The sequence below is a fragment of the Danio aesculapii genome, chromosome 6, assembly GCF_903798145.1.
Source record: "Danio aesculapii chromosome 6, fDanAes4.1, whole genome shotgun sequence".
In the NCBI taxonomy this organism is placed as follows: domain Eukaryota; kingdom Metazoa; phylum Chordata; class Actinopteri; order Cypriniformes; family Danionidae; genus Danio; species Danio aesculapii.
In genome coordinates, this window is record NC_079440.1 from 12,386,747 (window position 1) to 12,399,487 (window position 12,741).

Sequence of the window (12,741 nt, forward strand, 5' to 3'; positions counted from 1 at the left end):
TTATTATTATATATTAAAACAACATTATTATTATTATTATTATATTATTAAATGTGTTAAATTTTAATCATTTTTTGATAGGGCAAGTGAAAATCTTTTCTAACTGGGATATTCGAAAAAAATCATTAGCATCTAGTCGAGTATTAGTCTAAAATTAAATTCATAATGGTCTAAAAAAGTCTTAAATTTAACTTGCTAAAACCTGCAGAAACCCTACTTGTTCTTTTAATGAAATATAGATATTTAGACTAGAAACAAAACAAAACTTTTTTTAATGCATAAATCGTATAAATTCTGTATAAATAAAGTAATTAAATACAATTCTTTAGCTTATTCCTGGTCAACTATGATCCAGACTCAACATTGCATATCTTGCGATGTGAATATTTCAATATGCACACATTGCGATATGGATTCTGAACCGATATATTGTGCAGCCCTATCAGAGACTTTAAAAATGTAATCAATTCCGAAGCTTTGACAGTGTATTTTGAATACTTTCTTTCTCTCCTCTAGTCTACTTTTCAGCGCTTGTGTTATCATTAAGCCAGCAGATGACGAGTGATCGCATCAACCTCTACAAGTACTCCAGCTATAACACGACTCTCTGGTAAGACGTGTCTCTGTGTAGAGCAGGGATGTCAAACTCAATTCCTGGAGAGTGCTGCACAGTTTACTTCACACCCTAATTGAACACACCTGACCAAACTAATTGAGTCCTTCAGGCTTGTTTGAAACCCACCAGTAAAGCTGCGGTCACACTTGACTTTTCTTCCCATAGACTTCCATTCATACGCACGCGAATGCGTCAGACCGGAAACGCGGGTCATGCGTCAAGTTCCGCAGGTTGCTGCGGTGCAAAGTTCAAGCTTGGTGAACTCTAACCTGCTAAATCGCATCATTTGACTGCGTGAGACCAATCGAGGATCAAAACACGACCCCTCTGGGCAGAAATGTAAAACATGGAGCAATTGCTCGCTTTTTTAAATGTCTAATTAGCTTGTTTAATCCCGCCTCTTTTCGCAGTGCCGCACGACAGAATTTTGCACACACAAAGCCCAGTGTGACCGTAGCTTAAGTGTGTTGAAGCAGGGCTGGAATTAAACTGTGCAGGGCTGCGGCCCTCCAGGAATTGAGTTTGACATCCCTGCTGTAAAGCATGCTGGGTAAATGCTGGACAGAATAGTAAGAGTCGAGTTGTGTTGATGTGTGTTTTTCCTCAGGCCGCCAGGCTCAGAGCGCAGCATCCTTTACCCCTGGATCACAGTGAATCTGGTTGTCTCTCTGCTGGTCGGCCTGGCCTGGATTCTCATGTCAACAAGTCCAGACATCGACAACACTGAAGGTAAATCCTGGTGGATGTTTCACTTCAGAAAACACATATACACATACAAATGCATAGACCACAATATGAAACAATGAACACAACCTCTTTTATTGTTGATATTTGATTTATTTAGTGCTAGTTATTGTAGAAAAACAATATGTCACTGTAAAGATTAAGTCAAGGACGTGTGTGTAGATCCCAATTCTATTCTTGTACTCCTTCCCCTTGACCATTGAAACAGAGTGTGATGGGGAAGGGCTTCAAATATTACCCCTAAGAATTGGGACAGCACTACAGCACCTGCACATGTCATCATATGTCATCGCAAGCTCATACTTCATATGAGATCGGCGATGGCGACTGCTGTAGTTATTCCAGTTGCGTTATTATTTGGTATTTATCTTCAGGAAATCACTGAAGGCATATATCATGTTATCATAATAATATAATGTGGCAATAAGATCGTAACTGTACTGTGCATTTACACCGTGGCCACTTTTCTGACAGGGTATTTGAGTGACAGATGGGAAAGTATGTTGTGGGACTGCTATACAGGAGTTATTATAATGGATTAAACACTACCTGACGAAAGTCTTGTTGCTTATTCATGTTTTAGGAACAACAAATCATAACTTTGACTTTTAGTCGATCATTTGGTATCAGAAGTGGCTAATATGTAAGGCAAAGGCCTCTAGATTGTTTTAATTTAGCAAATTAAAATACATGCTAATTCATGCTAGAAAAATGCTAATTCATGCTAGAATCGTGTTATAGGCTATTTCATGATAGTATCATGTTAACGACATGTTAATTCATGGTAGAAACATGTTAACAACATGCTAATTCATGATAGTATCATGTTAACGACATGCTATTTCATGATAGTATCATGTTAACGAAATGCTAATTTATGCTAGAAACATGCTAATTCATGTTGGAATCATGTTAACAACATGCTAGTTCATGTTGGAAACATGCTAGCAACATGGTAATTCGTGTTGAAACCATGCTAACAACATGCTTATTAATGCTAGAATTAGGTTATATGCTATTTCATGATAGTATCATGTTAACGACATGCTAATTCATGCTAGAAACATGTTAACAACATGCTAATTCATGCTAGAATCGTGTAATATGCTATTTCATGAGAGTATCATGTTAACAACATGCTAATTCATGCTAGAAACATGCTAATTCATGTTGAAATTATGTTAACAACATGCTAATTCATGCTAGAAACATGTCAACAACATGCTAATTCATGCTAGAATCGTGTTATATGCTATTTCATGAGAGTATCATGTTAACAACATGCTAATTCATGCTAGAAACATGCTAACAACATGCTAGTTCATGTTGGAACCATGCTTACAAAATGCTAATTCATGCTAGAATTATGTTATTTGCTATTTCATGATAGTATCATGTTAACGACATGCTAATTCATGCTAGAAACATGCTAATTCATGTTGGAATCATGTTAACATGCTAATTCATGCTAGAAACATGCTAGCAACATGGTAATTCATTCTAAAAACAGGGTAATTCATGTTGGAACCATGCTAACAACATGCTAATTTATGCTAAAATTATGTTATATGCTATTTCATGATAGTATCATGTTAACGACACGCTAATTCATGCTGGAAACATGCTAATTCATGTTTGAATCATGTTAACAACATGCTTGTTCATGTTGGAAACATGCTAGCAACATGGTAATTCATGTTGGAACCATGCTAACAACATGCTAATTAATGCTAGAATTATGTTATATGCTATTTCATGATAGTATCATGTTAACGACATGCTAATTCATGCTAGAAACATGCTAATTCATGTTGGAAACATGCTAGCAACATGGTAATTCATGTTGGAATAATGCTAACAACATGCTAATTCATGCTAGAATTATGTTATATGCTATTTCTTGATAGTATCATGTTAACGACATGCTAATTCATGCTAGAAACATGCTAATTCATGTTGGAATCATGTTAACAACATGCTAATTCATGTTGGAAACATGCTAGCAACATGATAATTCATGTTGGAATAATGCTAACAACATGCTAATTCATGCTAGAATTATGTTATATGCTATTTCATGATAGTATCATGTTAACGACATGCTAATTCATGCTAGAAACATGCTAATTCATGTTGGAAACATGCTAGCAACATGGTAATTCATGTTGGAATAATGCTAACAACATGTTAATTCATGCTAGAATTATGTTATATGCTATTTCATGATAGTATCATGTTAACGACATGCTAATTCATGCTAGAAACATGCTAATTCATGTTGGAATCATGTTAACAACATGCTAATTCATGTTGGAAACATGCTAGCAACATGGTAATTCATGTTGGAATAATGCTAACAACATGTTAATTCATGCTAGAATTATGTTATATGCTATTTCATCATAGTATCATGTTAACGACATGTTAATTCATGCTAGAAACCTGCTAATTCATGTTGGAAACATGCTAGCAACATGGAAATTCATGTTGGAATAATGCTAACAACATGCTAATTCATGCTAGAATTATGTTATATGCTATTTCATGATAGTATCATGTTAACGACATGCTAATTCATGCTAGCAACATTTTAGTTCATGTTGGAATCATGTTAACAACATGCTAATTCATGTTGGAAACATGCTAGCAACATGGTAATTCATGTTGGAATAATGCTAACAACATGCTAATTCATGCTAGAATCATATTAGTTATATGTCGTTTCATGATAGTATTTTGTTAATGGGATGCTAATTCATGCTAGCAACATTTTAGTTCATGTTGGAATCATGTTAACAACATGCTAATTCATGTTAGAAACATGCTAGCAACATGATAATTCATGTCGGATTTATGCTAATAACATGCTAATTCATGTTGGAATGATGTTAATGCTAATTTGTGTTAGAAACGTGCTAATTCATGTTGGAACCATACTAATTCATGCTAGAATCATGTTATATGCTAATTCATGATAGTATCATGTTAATGACATGCTAAATGTTTAATTTGTGTTTAAATCATACTAACAACATGTTAATTCATGCAAGAATCATGCTAACACAATGCTAATTTGTGTTAGAAACATGCTTATTCAAGCTAGAAACATGCTAGCAACATGCTAATTCATGTTGGAATCATGTTAACAACATGCTAATTCATGTTAGAAACATGCTAGCAACATGGTCATTTATGTCGGAATCATGCTAACAACATGCTAATTCTTGCTAGAAACATGCTAGTAAAATGGTTATTTAGGCTAGAAACATGCTAGCAGCATGCTAATTCATGTTAGAATCATGCTAATTCATGCTAGAATCGTGCTAATTCATGCTAGAATCATGTTATTACCAGCCACAGACACATGGATCAACTTGTTTGGCTTGTTTCAGTCTTTAAATTGGTTACATTTTGACTGCAGGGATCTTAAACATTCTTTTAGCCAACTTGATCAAACTATATAAACTACTTCCAAAAGGCTTTCTCAAGCCACCATTAAGTCCTCAAACTTTAACATCTAGTTTTATTTGATGTTGGACGCAATTTCAACTGAAACAGGGCGGAAGTAGTCCCTCCATTTTTATTAAAAAAAAAAAAAAAAAAAAACAGGCAATAGCGTTGTGTTTTTATCACCTCTCTGCCAGTGAGAGCAGTTGAGCTCAAACACATCAGATGAAAAGCAAAGGAGAAGTGTCTTGAAGGGGGCAGGACATGTCGGATACTACAGAGCATTTAATTGGTTAGTAGGTTTGTTGAGAAAAAAAAGTATGAGGCTGTCAAAAAAACAAACAATTTTCGGATAATTTTGGAGGAGGTGATAAACTGGAAGCTTTGGATGTTTATGTCTTCTAAACCTGAATTTAGTCACTGTTTTAGCTTACAGATATCCTTAAGACTAACATATTGATACTAACATCTGAAAAACATATTTCACAGAGTCTTAGATAAATAATAAGGCTTATCAGCAGTCCAACTTAAAATGTTGTGATTGACTAATCAGAATCAAGCATTCTGGCATGAGTATTACATGTAACATGCATTTTGTTGTTTTTTCCTGTCTTTCTAGCGTTCTTAATGTCAATGGAAATGGAATGTCCAAATTCAGAAGAAAAGGGAAACATCACTGCATGATATTTTTACTGTATTTTGATACCGTGTCATTGTGTATATATTAGACATGCCAAATGCTTATTTTTTAATAAACCGATCATTGTCTGATTTATACAAGAGCTACCTTTAAAAAGGGAATTCTTTACCAATTACATCATTAAAATTTTTTTCAATTCATTTTCCTTCGGTTTAGTCCCTTTTTTCATCAGGGGTTGCCACAGCGGAATGAACGGATACCCTTCCAGCCGCAACCCAGTACTGGGAAACACCCATACACTACAGCCAATTTCATTCTGGCTTAGTTCCTTTATTAATCAGGGGTTGCCACAATGGAATGAACAACCAACTTATCCAGCATATGTTTTATGCGGATACCCTTCCAGCTGCAACCCAGTACTGGGAACCACCCATACACACTCTCACACACATACACTACTTCCACTTTCATTCTGGCTTAGTTCCTTTATTAATCAGGGGTTGCCACAATGGAATGAATCGCCAACTTATCCAGCATAGGTTTTACGCAGCGGACGCCCTTCCAGCTGCAACCCATCATTGGGAAACCCATACACTTTTTCCACACACATACTGTACTTTACGGCCAATCTAGTTTACTCAATTCACCTTTAGTGCATGTCTTTGGGCAGTGGGGGAAACCAGGGCACCCGGAGGAAACGCATGCAAACTCACACAGAAATGCCAACGGACCCAGCCGGGGCTCAAACCAGCAACCTTCTTGCTGTGAGATGACAGTGCTTACCACTGAGCCACCATGTCACCCTATTGTATCTAAATAGCATTTCTAAATGCTTTGCTTGATAAATATTTTAGTTACTCACTAATTAATAAATTACCAAATTTAACACCTCAACCCATTGACAACAAAAATTAAACTCGTATTCTTTAAAATTTGAGTCTGTTAAAATAAATGACATTTTAGACAACATTATCTTCAGAAGTTTGAGTGTAATGGCACTATTTTTCACACATATCGTAAATTGACAATTATCTAACGAATATAATTGTTTGAGCATGAATAATTGCCAGATAAATCAATCCTTTTACAATCTTTTTAAGGCTAGGGATGTGACCACAACAGAAAATAAGTGTAATGGCTGGAGGAACTCAATTCCTCAAACAGAATTGCTAGAGACAAAAACAACAAGGTCAAATCAAGAAAGTAGTATACTTATATCAAATGTAAAAAAGAAAACAGGGTATTCATTCAGAAGGGGGTAAGGCCAAAACAACAAACAAAACAGAGCAACTTCCTAAAATAAATTGCTAATCTGAAGAAGAAACAATGCATCAACAAACTATAACTCTTTACTGTTATAAACAGGAGAAGACATTCAAAACAAAAATGGCACCCATCTTCCTACTTAACCCTCAAATAGATATAAACAAACCAAACTGGCTCTCTTCTCTTTGGGTGAATTGTTAGATGTTAAGACGATCATTACTTGTAGAAGTTTGACTTCAACACAACGGAGCTACTTAAGCTAAGTCAAATAATTAAAGCTCAAGTAAACAACAAGTCTGTATGTGGAGAGGAGCTCAGCCGCTGCACCATCTAACCACCACCAACGCTGGTTTGAGTTGTAGCTCAGGTTAAATACTCTCTCTCCACTCCCAACAGCCAATCGCTGGAAAGATCCAACGATCACTACCAGGTGGACACAATTACCTGCAGGGAGAGAGAGACGGACAGAGAGAGAGAGAGAAGGAAAAACAAAACAAAGCACATTGTGCGCACCAAAGATACGTCTCAGGACGCAACACCTCCTTTAGTTGAAAAATACAATTATTTAGCAAAATATATTTGTATAACACATGGAAATAATGCAATTACTCTGTTTCTCGGAATTGATTTATACAGAACTGTTGAAATTATGTAAAGCATTAAGCAAGTATATTGTAAGCAACTGTAATTAAATTACATAAAAATGAAAAGAAAGTGGGTAGCACTGTCGCCTCAAAGCAAGAAGGTCACTAGTTCGATCCCCGTCTGGGTCTGTATGGAGTTTGCATGTTCTCCCCATGTTGGTGTGGGTTTTCTCTGTGTGCTTCGGTTTCCCCCAGGTCCAAAAACATGCGCTATAGGTGAACTGAATAAGCTAAATTGGCCGTAGTCTATGTGTGTGAATGTATGTATGGATGTTTTCCAGTACTGAGTTGCAGCTGGAAGGGCGTCCGCTGCGTAAAACATGTGCTAGCTAAGTTGGCGGTTCATTCCGCTGTGGTGACTGCTGATGAATAAAGGGAGTAAGCCGACGGAAAATGAATGAAAAGGAATCCTTTACTCTAATTTTCAGTAGAGAAGTAACTTAATTACAGTAATTAGTTATTATGTAATTAATTACACATAACACTGGGGAATTATTAATTGGATAATAGTACTAATCATTCAATTAGTACTTATTCAACATTGATATTTGTACATCTTAAAGGGCTCCTATTTTGCCCTTTTATCAAAATGAAAATAAGCCTTTGGTCTCTCCAGAATGTGTCTGTGAAGTTTCAGGTAAAATACCCATCTGATCATTTATTAGAGACTGTTTTAGGGTCAGAGGGATTTTTAGCTCTTTTCCGCCTGTGCCTTTAAATGCAAATGAGCTGACTCTCCAAAAGTAGGGTAAAGTTCAGGGATTGATATTTTGATTAATCATGATAATACAAATCAAATCACAAATTCTTTCATTTTCAAACTTGAATTTAGAGAAGAAGAAATTATTAAAAAATTCAGACAAACTTATTAACTCTTTATCTACAGTTGAATATGCCTATTAGTTTATATTATTATTGGCAGATAGTCTAAAGACAAGGTATAACAGATGTTTAATGTACATAAACGTGCGCTTGACTGATGTGTTTGTCTGTAAAATCATCATCACAGATGTTGTCCAACAGCCACAGGTCAGAATATCCATCAGAGAGAGAGTGCTTATAAAATCTGAAGATTATCATTTATTTTAGTTATTTTATTTCAGTGTGTTTCGTTTAATTTTACTTTTTATTTTATATTGATTTCTTTTTCAGTTAATGTAAAAGTTGTTTGACCACTATAGTTTCAGTCTTTGTTTACTAAAATAACCGTGCAACAGACACAGTTTTAAAACCATGACGGCTCAGACAGTAAGATGAGCAAGTTGAAGTGCAAAGAGCTTGTTTATTATCATCTCAACAGTACACAGTGAAATGAGACCATGTTTATCTAGGTACCACATAAAAACCACACACAACTACACAAAACAGTAAGAGACACATAAACAACACAAAACACCTCAGAACCAAGGGTTGAAGAGTAAACTGCCTGGCTGTGTAAAGTGCATAGTGCAACCTGGTGCAAACAGTGCAAAACAGAAATTAAAGTGCATCAAACAATTCAGAAGCAGAATCAAAACATTTATCAGTAAACAGTTCCTAGTGTGTGTGTTTGTGTTTGGAGGTAGTTCAGTTGATGCAGCTGCTCAGAATGCTCTTGAGCACATGTCAAATCCCGTTCTTGGAGGGCCGCAGCTCTGCACAGTTTAGCTTTAACCATAATTAAACACATCTGATCAAACTCATTGAGTCCTTCAGGCTTGTGTGAAACCTACAGGTAAGTGTGTTGAAGCAGGGTTGGAACTAAACTGTGCAGAGCTGCGGCCCAACAGGAACTGGATTTGACACCTGTGCTCTTGAGGGACCCTCTATAGAGCATGTTCGTGATCAGGAGACGAGTTTTCCTGAGACAGCTACAGTTTTGTCAGGATCTGTCTCGACAGATGAGGACAGTGTTGACACACAGCACTGGAACTGGGGTAGTGTTGAGAATCAGCTCTGGTTTGCTTCTTGCAGGCTGATTTTCTCATCAATCCATTACAGGAAGTTCAAGTACAATGATGTTTGTAAAACAATGATTTATTTGAGTCTCATGACAAGAAGATGTAGAAGGTCAGATGATATAAAGGTCTTGATGGAAGACTCTGGAGCTGGTCAATAGTGCAAATACAGTTTTCCCTTCTTCTTCTTGTTCATCTTTTTATCTGGTGACCTGAAACAAGGAACACACACACATATGTTGGTCTACATGTTACACTTGTAGAAACATCCTGTGTAAAAATGCTCAAGATAGAAAATGTAGAATTGAATACCTTGAACCAGCTATGGCTGCTGAGTTTCCCCAAAGCGATCCTCTTCTTTGGGCTCCTCTGAAGGCAGGACTGGACCAGTTGGCAACACTCTGTGGAGAAAGATGAAAGAGTCTGATTATTATCACCTAAACTACATCTACGTGCTTTAATAATCACAATCCAAACAATAAGATTTGATGGTGCTGAAACATGAGGTCCAAAACTGATGAAAATGACTGAATTATTCCTCTGTGTGATTTAGATTATCAGTTGGCTTTCTGTGCTGTAATGAATGACCAGCTCACCTTTTGACAATCCAGATTTGATCCAAATTCTTTCATTGGTCAATTCCAGGTCACTGTGTTTTGGAGGTTCTCCACACAGCAGTTCATATAGGAGAACCCCCAGTGACCAAACGGTTGCCGCTTTACCGTAATATCTGCCACTAGATCTGTATTCAGGTGGACAGTAATCTTCAGTTCCTGAAAGAAGATTTTCTTCATTAGTGACAGTAAGAAAGCTGATGCTGTTCAAAATATGGTGTTGAACAATTAAAGTCTCAAACTGCAGACTTAAAGGACAACACATACCACAGAATGTTGTGTAGGCAGAGGTCTTCAGGAGGTCACCACAGCCAAAGTCAATGAGCTTCACCTCCAGGGTCTCCTTGTTTATCAGCAGGTTTTCTAGTTTTATGTCTCGATGGAGGACCCCTCGCTGACAGCACATGTGGGCAGCCTGCACTACCTGCCACATGATGTGCCGCGTCATGTCCTCGCTGAGGGTTCCTCCGTGCCGCTCCAGAAAATCAAAAAGGTCTTCGCAGGGTGAGGGGCGCTCCAAGATCATTATATAGGAGTCGGGCCGCTCCTGCCACTCCAACATCTGGATTATCTGAGGAACGTTTGGACCTTCGTTGGCAAGAATCGTTAGAGCAACCTCTAACGGAAGGGGTGTAGGATGACCAGGCTGTAGAAGAAAGACATTTGCTGTCAGTGATGTTTAAAATCATTTTTGGCTCTAATTAACATATCTTGAACTAAAAACCAAGAGAGCTGCTTACAATGCTGAGATAATCCAGGTCATTGTTCTTCAAAACCACCTTCATTGCCACCTGATCAACGAAACAAAACATTAGTAATTGTTGCCCTGAGTTCTGAGCTCAAATCACCACAGTCATTCAACTTTTTCAATGCCATGTGACACAGTAAGCAGACTTGAACAGACACTGAGAGAAATATTTTGCTTGCTAGAAAAAATAATACCTCAAGACCATCCATCACACGAACTGCTTCAAACACTGTGCCGTATCCTCCCTCACCAAGCTTTTTCACAATTCTGTAGCGGCCCAAAATATCATCTGCAAAAAGTAAAATGAGCAAACATTAGAGAAGACATCACAAGAGGATTAAAGCTGACATTTTAATTCAGAATTTGACAGAATATTTGTCTATTATATATATATATATATATATATATATATATATATATATATATATATATATATATATATATATATATATATATATATATATATATAACTCAATTTAAGTAAAAGGATTCTAATAAACTTTAAGTAGATAATTAACACATATTATAATGTTATTAGCGCAGCATGAACATTATTAAGAGAACATTTAAAGGTCAAATTACTGTCGATGTCTTGATCTGGACCTTGGACCTGCTGACCACCAAGGCTGCTGCTGGAGCTGGACGGGCTGCTGGAAGAGGAGCTGGATGTCTTGCTGGAGCTGGAACTGGAGCTGGCCTCGTCAAGACTCAGGCCGCTGCTGCTGGTGTCAGTTCTCAGAACTTCATGATTCTCCACAGAGCAATCCATGAAGGAATCATAATATTCAGTATTTCTCTCCTCAGAGGTGACACTTTGAGCAGAGAAGTAACTAGAGGGCGACCTGCTCCTCATCTTTTTTGATGGCCGCCTCTCTTCAACGGGCTGAAGAACCTCGTTGGGGCAGGATTTTGTTTGTGCACCAAGATGGGTATTGTGCACAATAACGCAATCGCTGTCAGAAAAACAATCTCTCTTTCTCTTCTGTCCCATGATCACAAAAGCGGGTGGATGAAACACTAACACTGTTGAGTTCATGTAAAGCAGACGGAGAAATCAAGCAGAATGGCAAATCTGTACAGAGAAGCTGTTTAAGAACGCAAGACATTCTAAACGTTCTATTCGAAATATGACGCGAGAGCAGAGGGTTGTGTTATTACAAATATTTTGTAAAAGTCTTTAGATATATACAGGTATTTAACCGCAGTAGCTACATTATTATATATTTTTATTTTACTGCATAGCCTAGTTTTTTTTTATTATACTTAGATATATGCCATATAAACTTATATAATTTTTTATTTGTGGAAAAATATATTCAAAGAACGAAATTGAGGCCTACAGACATTTTTTTGTGTTATTTGTACGTAATTCAAGCCATTCAATACTAATTGGGACTGTTTTGTCCATTGGTTTTCTGTCGATATTGTCGAAATATTTTAGAAAGGCTCCTAATACGTTAAAAGACACGTTTCGATTGTTTTTCGATTTGGTCATATCTGTAAATGTCAAAAATTTTGGAAACATGTTACGTTTATTATGTGATAATGCATGTTAAAATGTTTTTAATCGTTTTCTCCATGTGTCTATTGTATTTAAAATTAATAAATGAAGCGAATGGATCAATCGAAGGGACGAAACGTGTTTATTTTTTGTTAATGACAAACAGAACTCTTTAGTTCATACCGGGATGCTTTACTTAAGTTACAATTCGATTTAATACGTTAGAAAAAATATATAAACATTTCATTACATCAATGTACAGCATAAAAAACATTTAATCAAAATGCTTATTTTTGTTTTGTATCCATGTTATAAACTAGCTTATGATAACTCTTCTAAATTTCACACCAGAATATTATCATTTAAAACATTTATTCGCAGAAAATCTCAACAAAAAAGTCCGTTTTAAAAAATGTTTTCGTTTTATTTTTCTTTCAGTCTGAAAACAAGGAATATTTTATATCGACCGGCATTTACTTCAAATAAATGGCCTAAATAAATACTGTTAGTCTGGTTGAAAGACACATTAAAAGTAGCAAATGAACATTAATCAAAAACATTTAATTATTCAATTTTTAAGTGGT

The 12,741-nt window shown here is 36.3% G+C and overlaps 2 protein-coding genes across 2 annotated transcripts in view; one reads left to right on the forward strand and one right to left on the reverse strand.

Annotated features, from left to right (window-relative positions):
- The window catches only part of tmem237b (transmembrane protein 237b), a 34,970-nt gene extending 29,323 nt beyond the window's left edge, over positions 1–5,647 (forward strand). Inside the window, exons 12-14 of the mRNA XM_056459542.1 lie at positions 517–610; positions 1,224–1,345; positions 5,427–5,647. Coding sequence (XP_056315517.1) covers positions 517–610; positions 1,224–1,345; positions 5,427–5,491 — 281 coding nt within the window. The 3' untranslated portion in view covers positions 5,492–5,647. The remainder of the gene's footprint in view (positions 1–516; positions 611–1,223; positions 1,346–5,426) is intronic.
- A 3,847-nt stretch (positions 5,648–9,494) lies between these two features.
- LOC130230361 (serine/threonine-protein kinase pim-1-like) lies at positions 9,495–11,692 on the reverse strand. The gene is made up of 7 exons (XM_056459329.1): positions 11,239–11,692; positions 10,851–10,945; positions 10,649–10,699; positions 10,176–10,554; positions 9,891–10,067; positions 9,550–9,695; positions 9,495–9,506 (listed from the first exon to the last, which is right to left on the reverse strand). The coding sequence occupies exons 1-7, from the start codon at positions 11,690–11,692 to the stop codon at positions 9,495–9,497; spliced, it is 1,314 nt and encodes a 437-aa protein (XP_056315304.1).
- Between the last annotated feature and the right edge of the window lie 1,049 nt (positions 11,693–12,741).

Bases quoted from the DNA above. Each gene is read 5' to 3' on its own strand.
- LOC130230361 (XM_056459329.1), bottom strand. From the start codon at position 11,692: ATGAACTCAACAGTGTTAGTGTTTCATCCACCCGCTTTTGTGATCATG. The intron at 10,946-11,238 runs GTAATTTGACCT...TACTTTTTGCAG, and splicing joins TCCAGATCAAGACATCGACA to ATGATATTTTGGGCCGCTAC. The intron at 10,700-10,850 runs GTATTATTTTTT...TTCGTTGATCAG, and splicing joins GTGTGATGGATGGTCTTGAG to GTGGCAATGAAGGTGGTTTT.